At 39.5% G+C, this 20,247-nt stretch overlaps 1 protein-coding gene across 4 annotated transcripts in view; it reads left to right on the forward strand.

The window, feature by feature from the left end:
* The window catches only part of DVL3 (dishevelled segment polarity protein 3), a 75,102-nt gene that overhangs the window by 37,251 nt on the left and 17,604 nt on the right, over nucleotides 1-20,247 (forward strand). For 3 of the 4 annotated variants that reach the window (XM_075202417.1, XM_075202414.1, XM_075202416.1), the window contains exon 4: nucleotides 6,441-6,547. In XM_075202417.1, the coding sequence (XP_075058518.1) occupies nucleotides 6,441-6,547 (107 nt within the window). Of the gene's footprint in view, nucleotides 1-6,440; nucleotides 6,548-16,933; nucleotides 17,762-20,247 lie in introns of those variants that run through there. The other variant, XM_075202418.1, reaches the window with a different exon arrangement.

A 20,247-nucleotide genomic window follows, 5' to 3' on the forward strand; every position in this document is an offset into this window, starting at 1 on the left:
CCTCCTCCCCCCCCCTACAAAAAATTGAAGAGAGTTATGCTGTCAGCAACAAAACAGCAAACAACTCTGCCTTCTAAAGAGAAATTATCACAAATCCCCAAGGCGAGTCCAAGGGTGTTGGTGGTTGTCAAGCCTGACCTTCCCATCACTGTACGGGAAGAGGTGGCTCGGGAGGAGGCTATTGATGATGTAGCTGGCGCTGTGGAGGAACTTGATGATGAGGATGGTGATGTGGTTATTGTAAATGAGGCACCAGGGGGGGAAACAGCTGATGTTCATGGGATGAAAAAGCCCATCGTCATGCCTGGTCAGAAGACCAAAAAATGCACCTCTTCGGTCTGGAGTTATTTTTATCCAAATCCAGACAACCAATGTATGGCAATATGTAGCTTATGTAAAGCTCAAATAAGCAGGGGTAAGGATCTTGCCCACCTAGGAACATCCTCCCTTATACGTCACCTGAATAACCTTCATAGTTCAGTGGTTAGTTCAGGAACTGGGGCTAGGACCCTCATCGGTACAGGGACACCTAAATCCCGTGGTCCAGTTGGATACACACCAGCAACACCCTCCTCGTCAACTTCCTCCACAATCTCCATCAGATTCAGTCCTGCAGCCCAAGTCAGCAGCCAGACTGAGTCCTCCTCAATACGGGATTCATCCGAGGAATCCTGCAGCGGTACGCCTACTACTGCCACTGCTGCTGTTGCTGCTGTTAGTCGGTCATCTTCCCAGAGGGGAAGTCGTAAGACCGCTAAGTCTTTCACCAAACAATTGACCGTCCAACAGTCGTTTGCCATGACCACCAAATACGATAGTAGTCACCCTATTGCAAAGCGTATAACTGCGGCTGTAACTGCAATGTTGGTGTTAGACGTGCGCCCGGTGTCCGCCATCAGTGGAGTGGGATTTAGAGGGTTGATGGAGGTATTGTGTCCCCGGTACCAAATCCCCTCGAGATTCCACTTCACTAGGCAGGCGATACCAAAAATGTACAGAGAAGTACGATCAAGTGTCCTCAGTGCTCTAAAAAATGCGGTTGTACCCACTGTCCACTTAACCACGGACATGTGGACAAGTGGTTCTGGGCAAACGAAGGACTATATGACTGTGACAGCCCACTGGGTAGATGCATCCCCTTCCGCAGCAACAGCAACAGCTGCATCAGCAGCATCTACAAAATGGCTGCTCATGCAAAGGCAGGCAACATTGTGCATTACAGGCTTTAATAAGAGGCACAACGCTGACAACATATTAGAGAAAATGAGGGAAATTATCTCCCAGTGGCTTACCCCACTTAGACTCTCATGGGGATTTGTGGTGTCAGACAATGCCAGTAACATTGTGCGGGCATTAAATATGGGCAATTTCCAGCACGTCCCATGTTTTGCCCACACCATTAATTTGGTGGTGCAGCATTACCTCAAGAGTGACAGGGGTGTGCAGGAGATGCTTGCGGTGGCCCGCAAAATTGCTGGACACTTTCGGCATTCAGCCAGTGCCTACCGCAGACTAGAGGCACATCAAAAAAGCTTGAACCTGCCCTGCCATCACCTCAAACAAGAGGTTGTGACGCGCTGGAACTCCACCCTCTATATGCTGCAGAGGATGGAGGAGCAGCAAAAGGCCATTCGGGCCTACACAGCCACCTACGACATAGGCAAAGGAGTGGGGATGCGCCTGAGTCAAGCGCAGTGGAGACTGATTTCCGTGTTGTGCAAGGTTCTGCAGCCATTTGAACTTGCCACACGAGAAGTCAGTTCCGACACTGCCAGCTTGAGTCAGGTCATTCCCCTGATAAGGCTGTTGCAGAAGCAGCTAGAGAAAGTGAGGGAGGAGCTGGTAAGCCATTGCGATTACACCAAGCATGTAGCTCTTGTGGATGTAGCCCTTCGTACGCTTTGCCAGGATCCGAGGGTGGTCACTCTTTTAAAGTCAGAGGAATACATTCTGGCCACCGTGCTCGATCCTCGGTTTAAAGCGTATGTTGTGTCTCTGTTTCCGGCGGACACAAGTCTACAGCGGTGCAAAGACCTGCTGGTCAGGAGATTGTCCTCTGAAGAGGACCGTGACATGCCAACAGCTCCACCCTCATTTTCTTCCACATCTATGGCTGCGAGGAAAAAGCTCAGTTTTCCCAAAAGAGGCACTGGCGGGGATGCTGATAACATCTGGTCCGGACTGAAGGACCTGCCAACCATTGCAGACATGTCTACTCTCGCTGCATTGGATGCTGTGACAATAGAAAAAATTGTGGATGATTACTTTGCTGACACCATCCAAGTAGACATGTCAGACAGTCCATATTGTTACTGGCAGGAAAAAAAGGCAGTTTGGAAGCCCCTGTACAAACTGGCTCTATTTTACCTGAGTTGTCCCCCCTCCAGTGTGTACTCGGAAAGAGTTTTTAGTGCAGCGGGGAACCTGGTCAGTGAGCGGCGAAGGAGGTTGCTTCCTCACAACGTTGAAAAAATGATGTTTATAAAAATGAATAATCAATTCCTCAATGAAGTACAGCACTGCCCTCCAGATACTACAGAGGGACCTGTGGTTGTGGAGTCCAGCGGGGACGAATTGATAATGTGTGATGAGGAGGAAGTAGACACTGTAGGGGGAGAGGAATCAGAGGTTGAGGATGAGGACGACATCTTGCCTCAGTAGAGCCTGTTTAGTCTGTACAGGGAGAGATGAATAGCTTTTTTGGTGTGGGGGCCCAAACAAACCAATCATTTCAGTCAAAGTTGTTTGGTAGGCCCTGTCGCTGAAATGATTGGTTTGTTAAAGTGTGCATGTCCTATTTCAACAACATACCTCTCAACTGCAGCTCATCCCTCCTCTGCGGGGATAATGTCTCCTGTGCTCTGACACGTCACTCTGTGTACTCTCAGCCTCAGGATCTGACACTACAGCTACCATGCCTCTTGTAGCAGCCCTCACTCCAGGGCCTCTTCCATGTGCAGTGTCCCCCTCTCTCTTGGGTTCACTATAGTGGCATGGAGTTCTCCCCCTCATCCAGGGCACACATTCCTTGCCCTGGCTCAGTCACCACGCTCAGACTTCCAGGCAATGCTGGGGGAGCCTGGGAGCTTCCACCCCAGGTCCCCAGCTACAACTCTCCTCTCCTGTGTCTTCTCTCTCTTTCTGACACTTTAAAGATCGTGCCTTTAAATGAAAAAGTCAGTCTTCATTGCACGACTATGTGCAAGTGCAACAGGGACATTTTTTTGGGTTTACAAAGTCAAACAATAACACTTCGACCCTGTCTGTCTGGGGTCTCTCAATGACGAATTGTCTGTAGCATGTTTGGAGGAGGTATTGTGGCCCCGGTATCAAATTGGGTACCGGGGCCACCCCACTATGCAGTCCAGATACTTGTTTGGTGGAATTCCGACACGTGGAGGGTTTTTTAATTATATTGTGGCCTCGGTACCAAATTGTGTACCGGGGCCACCACACTACGCAGTCAAGATACTTGTTTGGTGGAATTCAGACCAGTTGAGGGTTTTATTATTATATTGTGTGGACCACTCTATCTATACCACACTACAACTCTATACCACTCTATTTCCTACTTTAATTCTATTTAATTCTATTTCTTACTTTAATTCTATTACTAATTAATTACCATAAAGAGGAACAAAAAAAACCAATTTTACCAAAAGTATAATATGACTTAGACTTACAAACACTACACTTTAAAGATCGTGCCTTTAAATGAAAAAGTCAGTCTTCATTGCACGACTATGTGCAACAGGGACATTTTTTTGGGTTTACAAAGTCAAACAATAACACTTCGACCCTGTCTGTCTGGGGTCTCTCAATGACGAATTGACTGTAGCATGTTTGGAGGAGGTATTGTGGCCCCGGTACCAAATTGTGTACCGGGGCCACCACACTACGCAGTCAAGATACTTGTTTGGTGGAATTCAGACCAGTTGAGGGTTTTATTATTATATTGTGTGGACCACTCTATCTATACCACACTACAACTCTATACCACTCTATTTCCTACTTTAATTCTATTTAATTCTATTTCTTACTTTAATTCTATTACTAATTAATTACCATAAAGAGGAACAAAAAAAACCAATTTTACCAAAAGTATAATATGACTTAGACTTACAAACACTACACTTTAAAGATCGTGCCTTTAAATGAAAAAGTCAGTCTTCATTGCACGACTATGTGCAACAGGGACATTTTTTGGGGTTTACAAAGTCAAACAATAACACTTCGACCCTGTCTGTCTGGGGTCTCTCAATGACGAATTGTCTGTAGCATGTTTGGAGGAGGTATTGTGGCCCCGGTATCAAATTGGGTACCGGGGCCACCCCACTATGCAGTCCAGATACTTGTTTGGTGGAATTCCGACACGTGGAGGGTTTTTTAATTATATTGTGGCCTCGGTACCAAATTGTGTACCGGGGCCACCACACTACGCAGTCAAGATAGATAGATGCGTATCATAGATAAAGTACATTCAGTGGTGTGGGGCAAATTGAAAAATATTCCAAATGCACTGACATTATCAAAAACAAGAGGTTGTCACACGCTAAAACTCCAACATGTATATGATGGAGAGGATGGAGGAGCAGCCGTATGTGTAGTGTAATGCAGATCTGTTGAAGGTTTTTTATATATTTTATTGTGGTGCCCAGTGCCCACTCCTCTACGCAGTCCAGGTACAATTATTGGTGCGAATCATAAAAGTTCAGGGTTTTTAATATATTGTGGTGACCCACTCCTCTACGCAGTCCAGGTACAATTATTGGTGCGATTCATAAAAGTTCAGGGTTTTTAAGATATTGTGGTGACCCACTCCTCTACGCAGTCCAGAAAGATACCTTGTTGCAACGTTTTGGACTAATAACTATATTGTGAGGTGTTCAGAATACACTGTAAATTAGTGGAAATGCTTGTTATTGAATGTTATTGAGGTTAATAATAGCCTAGGAGTGAAAATAAGCCCAAAAACTTGATTTTTAAACTTTTTATGTTTTTTTCAAAAAAAATCCGAATCCAATACCTTAAATCCGAACCGAGACCTTTCGTCAAGTGTTTTGCGAGACAAATCCGAACCTCAAAAATAACGAAAATCCGGATCCAAAACACAAAACACGAGACCTCAAAAGTCGCCGGTGCACATCCCTAATTATAATGGATTCTTTTAATGAATGACCCTAGTCAGGCACACAAATTATATAATCAAAAAATATATCCCACCAATGCTTGGGTATCAGGTGCCTATTAAATACAGGGCAATGTCTCACAGCAATAAATTGAACTTGCTGCTTACAGACGGATTCAATTTCTAATGGATAATGGGTTCTAGCTACGGAGCACTAGGATGGAATGTAACCCTACAGTATCACATGTCCTTGCCTGAATCCAAGTATATGAGTCTAAATATGGCGCTGAATCCTCTAAATCATTTATCGGCGATAATAGCTCCTAAATCGCTATTAATAATCATGTTGGCTCTACTTGCTCATATGCCCCTATTGAAAGATAACCCTATAATATTCGCTACTGTGTGATAAATACCTTTTATAGTCTCAGCATACACCGCTTGCCGGCTTGTCTGTGACGTCACAAAGAACGTACAACCCACCACACGTTTCGCCTTATAGGCTTACTCATGGGAATCATGATTTGGTTCCCATGACATTAATATAGCTACTGTGCAGGTATGTGTACATATATGTGTGTATGTGTATATATATATATATATATATATATATATATATATATATATATATATATTTTGTATGTTTGTGAACATGTGTGTTATCTAGTAACACCACTCTGATACAAAAGTGTCGCTTTATTATAAACAAAGGAGTAACACCCTACATGATTGTGAAGGTTTGCTTTCCTTAAGAAATGATACTTACACACAACCCATACCAACTTCAATCGTGTTTGTTGTTTTTATCACTATTTTTTATCATTATTTTATTTCACTGGTTTTCTAATATCTTTGCACGTTTCTGATTTTAATAGTGCGCCTCTAGAGAACCGTATAAAAACAGAATTGCTTTTTCAACAGATTAACAATAAAAAATGATTTTATGATTACTATTGGACTGGAATGCATTAAAGACCAACCACATGATAAATTCTGTAGCTTATAATCATGGTCAAAAATTGCTGAATATCATTTAAAAAAAATAGTGTATTTTTATACAACTATTATAACATTGAAGCATTATTCCTTTAAACTTAACAATGGACCATGAGGGGATGTTGTAAGTGCTCACATAAACTACATTTAATTAGCATTTAAGTATTAATTTAAAATAGTTCCAAAGGAAATATTTTATGGTAAGTGTTTAGTGTTTGTCTAGTAAAACATTTTCTGTAGCCTGGAACATATAGTGTAATATATAGTGATGGGCTATGGTTAGAGGTTTTCTGATTACATTTTTTTCCCGTCACAGTCCAAATACTCGAGGCAGTCAAGAAAACCTGGACAATGAGACTGAAACGGACTCTGTTGTATCTGCACAGAGAGAGAGGCCAAGAAGAAAGGAGACCTCAGAACATGGTGAGCTAGTTGGATTTGTTTTTATACCGCAATCTCTTGGATTGTTTTTAAATGGTATTCAATCTCCCCACAGTTTGGAAAGAGGTGAAGTGAAAATCTACACCAGGAATCAATAACCCAATTTACAACTGGTTATTTGTAGTTGTAGTAAAATTTACTGCACAACTTTACTCTGTTTTATCAGAAAGTGTTTAATGTTTATCAGAGGTTTTGGTTTGTTGTTCTACATTTAGGCATAAGTCTCAAAAAAGTGTTCATTATTAACACAGTATTTATAGATTTATTTATGTTCATAGTCAGAGTTACAAATGATTCAGACTGCTTTTGTGAACATGTTTTATATAAAGGTATAATTGAAAGACTGATTGATTTAACATTGTATTGTCCAAACTTTGATATTTGAAAGTAAACTGACTTAATTCCAGATGTAAGATCACTTATTTTGGCTGTAGTGGTCTTAAATTAAATTATGCTTAACTGTTAATTTTCTGTCCACTGTGGACTCCATGGCAGCCTCCTACTCAGTCGAGCATAGACAGGAAGAGAGAACACATGAGGCTATAATGTGTGACACCTCCTCTTCCTCTTCCTTTGAGTAACTTCCTTTGCGGTTTCTTAAAAATAGAACGAACAACAAGGGTGGAATATTAGGGCTGCAATAGCGTCCTTCGTGGAATGAGAAAATTAACAGTTAAACGTAATATGTTTATTTCCTCTTTGGACTCCCTGACAGCCATAACTAATGGGATGTACCCAAGCAGTAATATTAGGTGGGCCAATGTCTTGTAAAAGTGTAAATTGTAGACTTTTTTTTGCAGATTTACAAATTTCAATTGGTGACACCTGTGCTCTTTGGGCCCAGGAAGTTGCCAGTGCTTGCATTGAGTGTGTCTTTATAATTTTGGACACCTCAAGACCTTTCCCCCTTTATTCCTTTATGAATTCCTCACGGGTCCATATTGCAAAGGTATCCTTTGAATTGAGCCTGTCCTTGTCATGCTCCAGAAGGTAAGACAAAGAGCTGTGATCAGTGTTTCTCAGTTTCTTTGTTCTCCACAAATATATGGTGATTGCTCTTGTCTCATCTAGTGTATGACATTGCTTCTCATCTTCATTCTCTGCTTGTGAGCAAAATGCTGGTAATGTAATTTCCTGATTTTATATGAAATGGACACAACCTTAGGCAAGAAAAACTTAGATTTGTCCTTTTAGTGTTACTTTTATCTGGAAAAATATTTATACATGGTTATTTGCACCGTAATGCATGTATTTCTCCTATTATCAGAATTCCAAATAAAAGTAATTGCCTAATTGCCTTCAGAAATATAATTTTTAAGAGTGAGTCACTGGAGAGCAATTTCTTGCAAAGGTTCAAAAGTGTTTGTTACTAATGAGTCAAGTATGTTAAGATCCCATGGTATTACTAATGGTCTAAGAGAGGGCTGTGTTCTTCGACTGCATGGAAGAAACGTATTACATTTTCCTATGCTAATCTTGTGTCCAAAAGAATACTTAGTGCTGAGACCTGAACCTTTTAGAGTATTAAGAGCCAGGGCCTAGTTTTAGCCTTGCTGAAGATGGTGCAGTACTTGTGGAATACTTGGTGACATTGGACTAATTGAGTTCTGTTTGCACCAAAAGATAACATTTTTCAGATTCTGTAATAAGACTTGTCACTTTGTTAGAGACTCCTTTTCCATCCCATCATGCAGAGTGTATGTAACCCTAGTCCCTGGTGCATCAGATCCAGTTTTGCTGGTAGAGGCCACTGTGGTCCTAAAAGCATCTCTCAGGCTATGGCAAACCATAGTCGCCAAGGCCAAAAAGGAAGAACTAATATTACTTCCACCGCTTCCTTTATCTTTCTCCGAGTTTTTAGGATATGAGGAAATGGGGGAAATATGTATCCAATATGACATTACCACAGTTTTGTTAGTGCGTCTGTCTTGTCTGCTCTGGGTTCTCTGATTGGAGAAAACCCATACTTTTGGTAACCTCCTGTTTGTTTATGAATGCCACTACTTTCTGGTTGTATGGAAACACCTTGAAATGTGTATGGTGTAACAAGTTGGAAGTGAATAATTGCTTTCCAAACTGCATTTCCAGGACATTTATATGTAGCTATTTTTCAAGGTGACTCCAGGTACCTTGTACGGTTTGTGAGTCCAGTTGTGTCCTCCCCAGCCCTTAGAGCTTCAATCTGTTGTCAGAATATTCCATTCTGGTTCTTACATAATACTCCTTGAATTCTTCTCAAGGATTCTTTCCACTAGTTGTTAGAATCTGACTGCCTGATATCCTGATGTCTTGGTTTTTTTTTTTTTTTTTTCTTTTCTTTCTGTTGATGATCCATCCGTGAGGTCTGTTCTTGCTTGACGTTTCCTGTGTATCTCCTGTCGCCAAAATATTGTCTCGATAAGGCAGGACCATGACCCCTGCTTTCTCAATGTTGCCATTAATACCACAAATACCTTAGTGAATGTTCTTGGGGATGTTGAAAGCCGGAGTGGTAGGCATGTGAACTGAAAATGGTAACCCAAGATCTGAAGAACCGCTGATGTTGGAATGCTACCATTTTGCAGACCTATGTATGTTAGAAAATGTTTTGCCATTGTAATGAAATTCACTGTTTCCATACTAAAGTGCTTTACTTGGATACCTATTTTTCATCCTTAAAACAAGTATTGTCTTGCAGTCTTCTGACTGTGTCTGTACCAAAAAAAAAACTTGTAATAAAAGCCTATTTCTCTGTGATTGGCTGGGAATAGTAAAGTCACTTGTTTCCCTAAGAATGTTTGCAAAGTATTGCTTAATGCTTTTGCTATTACATTATAGGTACTGGAGTCCTGTATTTATGTATAAATATATTCCACCTTGGAATCTCTCTGTAATCTATTTTGTAACATTTGGCTACAGTATCCCATACCCACTGATCTTGGGTAGTTGGTAGCCAAATCTGTAAATACTTTTATATTCTTCTCTCTACTACAGACTATGGGAGTTGAATCCACTCTGAGTCATTGGGGATTTAACTTGCCTAAACCTTCCTTCACCTGCCTCTGGAACCATAGAAGGACTTCCTTCCAAACTGTTTGAAGCATTGCTTACCAGGAAGATTCCAATAAATTCACTAGTTTGATGGTGCATGGACACTGGTGTCTTCAGGTTTTCTGGTAAATGAGGTGGCCTTTTATTTGTCACCTTCTGCACCATGGAATTCAATGTATTTCCAAACAACAAGGAACCTTCAAAATGGAGCATGACCAATTTATTTTTGAATAAGGACCATCTAACCAAGGCCATAGCCAAGGTGCTCTCCTAACTATCACTGTTGAAGCTATAGTTCTTGCGAAGCATATCTAGGGAGCTTAACATAGAAAATCAATCTTCCTTCACAGTTTCTATACTTATTAATAAAAACTCTCCCATTAACCTTTGTCCTGTGTATCTTTATACAATGTGTCCTTCCAAATTCTAAGGGCTCTGGAAACAGAGGCCGCTGCTACCCCAGACTTCACAACAGTTCCAGCAGAGAGATGTAACCGTGGAAACTGTTAGAGGCATCTGTTCTCCAGTGGAATGGTAGTTTTTGCAGAGAGACTAGCTACAGCTGCATCAACTTTAAGAGTAAAATCCCAATTTTCTACCTCGCTATCTGGGGGGAAAAAAGGATTCTTTCTTTCGAATCTCTTTAACGGGCTTTAGTCTGGTTTTTCCCATTATTTTCTAATCCGGTCCTTAATGTTCTGGAACTCACTTTTACCTCTTTGCCCTGTTCCTGTTCTCAATTGAGTTAGTATTTATTGCACTTTTGTATGTTGTGTTCTGTTTTGTCCTATGCTCTCAGCGCTGTGGAACCTTTTGTGGCACCTCATAAATAATATAATGATAACAATATTAATAATAAATGGCCTTGCGTACAAAAAAACTGTTTGCCGTATCTATCCTCAGTGTAACCCTAGGTGGTAAATCTGAGGAAGTGCAGTTGTCACATTATATAGCCTCATGTGTTTTTTTTGTTTGTTTGTTTTTTCTTTTTTTTTTCTTTTAATAGGAGGTTAATCCATTAGTTATGGCTGAAAAAGGGCCCACAGAGGAAAACATTCTTTTTAGATGTTTTGAGTGTATTGATAAAGGTATAAAGACATTAACTAGGCTAGCTCAAATTTTGCAAATTTGTCTTTTGCGCCCAAACCAGATCATCACATTGCTTAAAGTGTCCATCACTTTCCTGCCCAAGAGAATCCTCTGTTACTATAATATCAAATGAGGAGCCAGTCAGAGAGATAACCTAGTAGAATGCATTCTACCCACACATAATATGCTTAATGGTAGGGGGACAGCATAGATAATGTCTTTTTTTTTTTTTTTTTTTTTTTTCTTCCTTTGTCAACCAATCTCACACAGACAGGTTCAAGCATTATTGTTTGTAGTATAGTATATGCATTTTATCTTGTTTTTTGCTTTTGTTACTAGGAATGTTTTTGTCCTGTAGATAATGTAATTTATCATTAATAACTGTTCGAACAAAACTTGCTCTAATTGCTTATGATGTGATAAAAGCAGCTGTACCAGATGGCTTATATTTGTAAGTCTTTAGAGATCTCTTCAGCTATTGGCGCATCTTTATTTTAACTTACACAGTTAATAACTTTAAGTTTAATGAGAACAATTTTGTCATGAAGTAGTTGGTATAACTTTAAATGTTTAAGTTGCAATGTATGTCACATACACTGTGCCCCCTAAGTATTTGTATTGTCAGTCTACTGGTCTGAATGTGAAATACTAAGTGAAAACCTGACCATATCCAGAGACGTTATCAATGAATCATATGCTAACTGAAGTTATGAGTAGGGTTTCTCTGCATTCTGTTTTGGGAAAGAACATCTGTTTCTAAATAGAACAAGTTTTTATAAAAATATTGTGGTTTATATGATTTTGGATAATCTACAGAGGAATGGGATCCATACCAGATTTATCATCCCTACAAGGGGACCAATGCAAAGCAAAATGGCATAGGGGATTCAGCCTGTATAAACATAGGTTTGTGCCTTTGGAACCAACAAATATGTACAAAACATGTACACTAATAACAATAGTAAGTAAATAATTAAGTGATTTCAGAAGTATTTTCTTATGGATGAGGGATCAAAGGGTTAATCCTTATGGTATGTGTATGGCCTTCAGAGATGGTTGCGCTTTGTGCAGCTTTAGGCCTTACCTGTCCAACGAAGTCCTCAAATAAAGACTCTTAAATTTGTGGAAAGCATTGATAAATGACACAGCAACGTGTGTATCACAGCAAAAACAAGTGTTTTTGTTGTTTGTTCTTCAAGGTTATACTGGGCTACCATCTTTGATCCGCACACACACATTTGCAGCAAAGTGCGCACTGCTGATCGCCTGTGGAGGAAATCTGTACATTGATCCTTTCATATTGCAACACTGTCATTTCTGTTCATAAGCAAAACCTGCTCCACTTCTAATATCCATCTCTCTTCCTACCCCAGGTGTCTTTGTCACCTTCAACTTGCTTGCATCGAAGACAAAATCAACAACATTTGGCAGGATATTTCCTCATCCCAGACCCACACATCCCACTCACCTTCTGCACTCTGTCTACCCTTTAATTTTCCCCCATAACAGAGGATGAAATATCTGCATTCTTCTTATCGTCTTTTTTTCTCAACTTTATTCCCTTTGTGTCCATCTTTAGCTCACCTGTTCAATCTGTGTCTCTCCACTGGCACGTTCTCATCCTCAATGAAACTCTTGCTTATCACGTCAATCTTAAAGAAAACACCTCTTGACCCAGCCTCTCTGCAAATACCAGCCTATTTCTCTCCTTCCCTTCACCTTCAAACTACATGAGCAGCTTTTCTACAACTGCCTAGCTTGCTCCATTCCTCCATACGTAACCTCATGGAATGCTATGCTGCTTTTGATAATATAACCAGCCTTTTCATCTGTTCACCGTGATTGGCCTCCATGGCCCAATTCTCTTCTAGTTTTTACTTTCTTCTCCCTACTGCTCCTTCAGAGTCTCTGTGTTTGTGGAAATCCCCTCCCTTCATGACTTCCTAGATAGGTGTGCTCATTGGTTCATGGGGGGTATATATGGTGGTATGCTGCCACTTCTCCTACTGCTTTTGTTGTTAAACTATCAAATTCCATTCACATATATTACTATTACATTTCTCATATCGCCACTTCTAAATGTCCAATTCTGCCACCAGGTGTGCTGCATGTACAACAAATACTTGATTTTGATTTTTGATTGTGGGGCAGTGTTTCCTAATATTTCAATGGTTACACTGCAAATCCTAACATCTGGAACAAGAGCATATTATTTAATATACTACACAGTGTGTATTGTATTTCAGAAAAGTGGTCATAGATCTATTTTACCCATCTGAGATATATGTGTCCAATGTAAGCATTCAGATTCACACAAGTCACACAAGAAGTAGTGTTAACAGTATTGCCATTTTGGTGAATTCTATAGTTAAACTTAGAAAAAAAGTGGTTATCCTTTAAATATTTATGTACTAGCTTGCTAATTGATTATTTTTTTTTAGTACTAATCACAACCATACATGTGTAATAAGCAATTGTGCCCATAGTTAATAAATCAGATATTGCCTATAATTCCTATACAGATTTTTATGGTGAAATTGACTGGAACAAGCGTTGATATTTGACACTCTATCATAGAATAACGCACCACCTCTTAGTTATAGTATGGTCTGATGATTTGATTTTACCCGACAAATCCATGTACTACAGAAATATCAATGCATTCTGTAGTGAAGCACCTGAATAAGTCTGGGAGTGTTTGTAAGCACAGTAAATTCTTTGTGCATAATTTGTATTCCTAATGTATTTGAAAATGCTGTTCAAAATTGAGATGTTCTGTTCTCATGACATATTCACAAGCTGTTCTATGAATTTTTAATTACAGTGCTGAGGGTTTAACCAGTTAAATCTCTGGTGTTTAGGGAAGATGTCATTTTACATTATCCTGAATACTGGCTCTGCTTTTAGGTGAATAAACTGGTGGTCTGAGCAGCTATTTCTGGCCTAAACCCAGATCATATGTGAATCAAACTCTTATCATAAACTTTGTTGATAAGCCATTTTTCTTAATCTTGGAGTGCAAAACATAGCTGTCAAGTAATTTTGTAACTTATTTTGAATTATGCTCTGCCCCAAAATACCAATATATCTTCATCATTAATTAACCATTTTATAACATGTGCATTTCAGTGATTTTACATATCGTAAGGTGTGACCGCTAAATGAATGGATTTTGTCAACTTCACACTTAACTGAATTTTACATCAATTGTATGTGGTCACTTACAACATTTAAAATGGTGTTTGACTGTTACTTTCAAACAATTAGTACAACCCCAAATGTAGGGATTTCAGAAGTCAGATGCAGATAAAAGGCCCAGAAAGTTATTTCTGTGCATATATGAGAGAAGAGGACACACTGTATCCAAAGTACTTGCCCTGGGTGCCACCCAGCAAATCAGTCTAAAGGAGCAGAGGTGTCGGCACAGCAGACTGTAACTTTATTCTGACAAGACTTTGCACATTACACCTATAATAACTAGGTCATGACTTTCCGGCACGCTCTGTTCCTCTCTGCATAAAGCTAGCATCCCCATTGGCAGGTTTGGAGAACACCATATTGTTCAGATGTTTTGTTCTATTATACATTTAAAAGGTAGCCCTATCTTGCATTGCATCTAAACAATCAAAAACGCATGTACGGTTGGTCAATTTTTGTTAATAAAAGAATATATTCCAAGTTAAACCAATGTAAATTGGCTGAAAATGATTTAATGAGTCAAAGAGCAAGACAAAAGTATGCAAGATTGGTAACCAAAAAACAAGCTAGCAACATACATACATACATACATACATACATACATACATACATACATACATACATACATACATACATAGTGTCAGACCAAATTTTGGTTCAGAGTACCCCAGTCTATTCAAAATGTATGGATCTGGTTTTTTTTCTCCAGTAGATTCGTTTATACATTAATAAGACAGTCATTAGGTGGGTCTGGTGGTTCCCAAAGGTAACTACTTGATTTATTTCAGAGTTTGAAAGAAATGTGCTGAAGTCAAAGCTCATTATTCATGTCTGAACACAGCTTGCACGTAAGTTGTGCATTTAAAAGAAGCATGCAACTAGATCATGGTTCTGACCGTATTCAAATCCAAGGATATCAAGATAAGTTTTGATTTGAATCTGGGTGAAATTACGTTTTGCCTAAATATTACTTGCCGTACACAGACACACAGAACAGTCTGCAGTACGTACAATAAAAGTCCACATCAGAACGCATGAAATAACTGTTAACAATATAATTTGTATAAATATTTATTTTCAAATATAATTTAGAATTTTTGAATAGGCCACATCTGCGTTTGAACCCCCTCACTAAACATAGCCCATATTAGTCCTCCCCAGTTCCACTTCTCAAGTTGTAGACTGTGATAAGTGTCCGTTGTATTCAGGCATGCATGAACGTGTATTATTAGTATACTTAATTAATTTATATAGCGCCCCCATTTTACGCAGTGCTTTACAGAGAATACTTAAGCATTCACATGAGACCCTGTGCCATTGGAGCTTACAGTCTAAATTACCTAACACACAAACACTTTTGTCTGGTTTAGTCTGCAGCAAATCAACCTACTATGTTTTTGGAGTTTGGGAGGAAACCCACGAAAACACGGTGAGAACGTACAAACTCCGCACAGATAGAAAAAAATAAAGTAATGGACCTTTTTTTTTTTTCCCCCAAGAGCTGGTCATTGATGGGAAAATACAGAAGTAGAGTTTTCTCTTCAAACCAAGCTGTTTCAAAGCAAACCCCTGCTTTCTGGAACTGGTTTTTCTGTAGTTTATTCTTAATGTTTTAGTTCTGTACCTGCCTGACATTCACTTGTAATGTAGATTATTGTGGCAAGGGTGTGGTGAAAGGTTGCACCTGTCTAGGAATATTTGTGCCTGAAACTCATTGTAAGAATAATTTACATCTCTATGGCTGTTTTCCCAGCATAAATAAATCTGTAGGTAGTGCACTGATTACTCGTCAGTGTTAATGACTGTTTATCAATTGCATATACCAGTGGGGTTTTTTTTGTTTTTGTTTTTTTTTAACTGATGCCACCTTGGTGTATACCTGCATGGAGAAGCTCAGTTAGGCTGCTTGCTTAAATTAACAGACCTCCATTGCTCAGATTTTTTACACTTGAGGAAATTGAACTGTACCTCTTTTAAAAGTGTCTTCGCAAGAAATCTTCCTAAATGTATACATATAACGACTTGTCTAGTATTTCAGAGAAATAAGTCATGATTCGTTAAAGAATATAAACGCCTATATGTGCCATATTTTGCGTAAAATCATTCTGCACATGTCCAGAACCAGACTATTTGCCAGAGAACACAACAACATCCAATTCAGCTTCTAGCGCAAAGGATGTTTACTACAGCCTACGACTTCAGGGGGTGAAAAGGGAGGGGAACTGGGCATATGCATTTAGTCAATGTATACCAAGGACGTGCCAATCTTGAGCGCAGGCAGTAATGTCCGATTTCAAGCTTTGGGCATTGCAAAGGTTCGCATTTTGCTGTTGTATCACTTGCACCAGATCGGGTGTGTGTTGTCATTAATGACTATGGGCTATCTTATTCATTAAGGAATGTTAAGCAAAAGTAAGCAAGTAAGGCAAAATCATGTTGCATTGGAGGGGGAGGTAAATTTAGAATGTGATGGCAGATTTATAGTTTGGGTGGGGCGTGTCCTATATTAACATTACATTTTAGTGTACAAATAAGCTATAAAGTAGTTGTGTGCTACATGAACACAGCCAGTATTTTCCTTATGTGCAAAATAATAAACTAATTTGCACCCCTTGCATTGCAACATGATTTTGTGCAGAAAACTTACTCAATTTTTTGCTTAACTTTCCTTAATGAATCAGGCCCTATATTATTAACAGGTAACATTAATTGCATTTTTTTTTTTTTTTTTTTTTTCTGTGTATATTGTGATTTTTTTTTTTTGATTTTTATTTTAGATTACACATATGTATTAGACATATCTTGCAGTGTATTGTCTGTTTGAGCAGAGTGGACCTAGACCCATATTCATCAACAGACGTATCTTCACATCCGCTTCTAGTTAAATACGGTTGTGCGTATGTCTGATTTTTGGGAGTTTAAAAAAAAACAAAACACTTCATTCATTTTGAGTTCCTTAATGAATCAGACGCAGATTGTCAAATAATTACTGATGAATATCAGTAACATTACCTGGAAAAAGTACACCTTTAATACTTTGTAAATAAGTCTGTTGTAGTTGATAAGGTACATTTTCTGTATTTGGAATGTACAGTTTTTGCATTAATATAATTGTCATGTCCAGTAATAGTTTGGAGGCACAGATAAATAGGGCCCCTCTAATGGGTTTAGTGCTGGCACCACAGTCTGCCATGTGTAAGCACCTCAGTTGTCAGAGCTCTGCTGGTGAATTATTCAGTCCGTTCTCTAAGCTGCAGTGGCACCAGGTGTGTTCAGAGCACTCAATGTGAAGAGTGAACAATAGTTTCCCTCCAGACTGTCACAAAGCATTTGACATAGGTTTAAGGAGACTAGGATCTGCCCACAGCCTGGAGGTAACTACATTGTTTTGGGTTTGTTGCTCAGAGACCATCTCTGCCCACCCCTCTGCAAGCGTGGGAGAGGAGGAGGAGTCATGGAAATGTTGTAAGGGGGCAGCAGTGAGACAGACTTATCATTTTCTTACAGGTGGTTCAATGGGAACAGCAAGCTGTATGAAAGTATTGGAAGGAGACAGACATCTGCTGATTCTGAGGAACTGATCTGTTATACGTACCAGGAAGTACTGGATACTGTGAATTTTGCTGCTCTTTGTTTGCCTGATACTACCCTCTTTAATGAGGGGTAGAATTATGCAGTGGCTACACCGCATCCACTGCTAAGATAGCTAGTGTGACTGGAAGTACCTAAGGGTCAAAATGGTCATGGTTCTCTGCTTTGGAAGTAGGGAGAGGAGTCGCTCGAGTTCGAGAGCACAGTCTGCTGCCCACCAGGATAGACATTCTCTCAATCTGCACCCTGAACTTTGGTACCCAGGGCCTGATCAGCTTAGTCCCCAGTGTAAGTGTCTGGAATCTACCTTTTAACTGGATACATAGCTCTCAGCTGTGCACAATTATCTATAAAAGTAAGCTGTGTGGAGGAAAAGCAATAGTTTATCAAATGAACACTGTATATATTTTGAATAAGAAATGCTAGATTAAATTGAAGCCTAAAATAGATATTAAGGAGAAATCCAGTATTTTTCAGTGGGGTTTGTGTATGCTGGAAACATTGCTTTATGTATACATTGTTCTGTGCTGCCTGGCTCTGAGCATTCTTTCTCCTGTTTTGTTACTGCTCTGTTTGTTTGGCTAAACCGGTTATTTTAGTTGCTGGAGCAGACATGACATGTCGCAGATCAGATATCAGTGTGAAATCTGTCCTGGTTGTATTTGTAAAGTCATGCCCTATGTACTGCTTGTGTGTTCCTGTGCTATCAACTCTCATGCTTTGGTTGATGTGTCTTGACTAGCACAAAGTGTGCTTGAGACTGAAGATTCGTATTTTTTTTTTTTTTATCTGATAGAGACGTGGCTCATACCATAATAAAGTGCAGGACAGCTTTCTGTTTGACCAGTGCCTAGCGTTTATATTAAATATACCTCTAATAGTAAGTTTGTCCATGCTAATCATTGGTCTCTGGAGGATTGCACACCATTATGATGATGTGCTAGATGTTAAGTACACTGATAGCCCATAAACATCTTAATTGTGATGTAATGTTGAAAGGCCTATAATTAGCCAGTAGCGTTTTATTCACTTAATGTATAGGCAGTTTTGCATGCCAGTAGGTATTGGGATACATTTTTAATGCATGCATGTCTGCAAAATTGCATGTTTTGTTCTTTATGGAGTACTTTCACAATAACATTTGCAACTACAGATTCAACTAGATATTGTTATTACTTTATTTGTAATATGATGGCCCTGCTCTGGTATGGTGGGCTGTTGCATATTCATAGATGACAAAGAACATAGCAATTAAAGACTTGAGAGTGTGCTTTATACCACTCCTTCATAATGCCACACTTGTTTACCATCAGGTATTTTACATTACATTGTATTGTAGGACACTGTCTGCCTCTCGCCACCTTTTGCAGTAAATGGCAGATAGCAGAGCACAGAGCACAATAGGTTTGCACTAAGATGGATATCAAAATTTAATGCAATGTCAGATATTTCCAGTGCTACCAGGTGCAGAAACTTTTACATATGCGTTTGTGAATGCTATCCCTTTTACATAAGACATCCTAAAGTAATAAGCAGAGGTACTTTTTTTTTTTTTTTTTTCTTTTTTAAATAACGGTGTGACCTTCAAATTAAACACTCGGTTGTATGTCCAGGGACCACGTGATTCTCACAGATGCATGATAATTGTAGCACAGGGCAAAAAGTTTGCCTGATCTTAAAGGGAAATATGCCCTATTTGCAGGGATTGTTTTTCATTCAGTGAAAGAAGGAGCCTTACAAAGTATGAGAATTATTTGTGTGTCGGGTAGCACAGCTGTGCATTTCTGTTAAGAATAGTCTGATTTCAGTAGCTTTACTAGTAGTACCCCCCCCCCCCCTTTTCCTTGAATGTTGTTTACTTTTTATAACTATTTGTGTGGTTCAGATGTATTCATCATCATTGTACATATTATTTTGGAAAAATAGCAGTTGTTTCTCTCTTGGTAAAGTGTTTGTATTAGAAATAATACACTCCCTACTTTAAGATATTACAGTTGTTAGAAATCGCCTGTATGAAAGCATGCAGCCTACAACTCATTGCTTTTATATGATCACATAACTCTTCTGTGACTTCTAATATTCATATAATTTGCCATATGATGTGCGGTATCCCATATATTATTAGCCACTACTCCCTGCTCTTGCTCCATGACCTATCTGTTGCTTTCAACACAGCTGATCACCCTCTCCTCTTCTCTGATTGCTCCTTCAACTTCACTTCCTCAAGCAGTTGCTCCTCTTCTCTTCCTGTATTAGTCTGGTCCCCAAGGCTTTGTTCTTTGCCTATTGCTTTTCTCCTTGTACACCATTGTCACTTCTTCAGCCTCCAGTATCCCCTCTACATAGATGACACTCTAGTCTACCTTTTCTTCCCTGTCCTCTCTCATTTCTCCTCTCCTGCTTGACCGACTGCCTCTCTGCCATCTCTAGCTGAATGCTACCTCAAGCTCAACATATCCAAAACCGAGCTTGTCATCTTTCCACCTCCCATTACTCTCAAAGTTGATAATGTGACCCCCTAAAGTTAACCATGCATTCTGCTTGGGAGTCTTAATTGGCTCTGTCCTTAACTTCACTCTCCACATCCTGTCACTCGTGCAATCCTTTCGCCTTCACCTTTGCTACGTTTTCCAAGCTTTGCCCTTTCCTCTTAATGGATGTCCCATGTCCACGCTCTTTTCATCTCCAACCTTGATTATTGCAATTCTCTGGACTGCCTGAAAGCAGTCTGTCCCCCATGCACTCTATCCGGAATACAGCTTCATGTCTAATCT

This window comes from Mixophyes fleayi, chromosome 3 (genome assembly GCF_038048845.1).
Source record: "Mixophyes fleayi isolate aMixFle1 chromosome 3, aMixFle1.hap1, whole genome shotgun sequence".
Taxonomy (NCBI): domain Eukaryota; kingdom Metazoa; phylum Chordata; class Amphibia; order Anura; family Limnodynastidae; genus Mixophyes; species Mixophyes fleayi.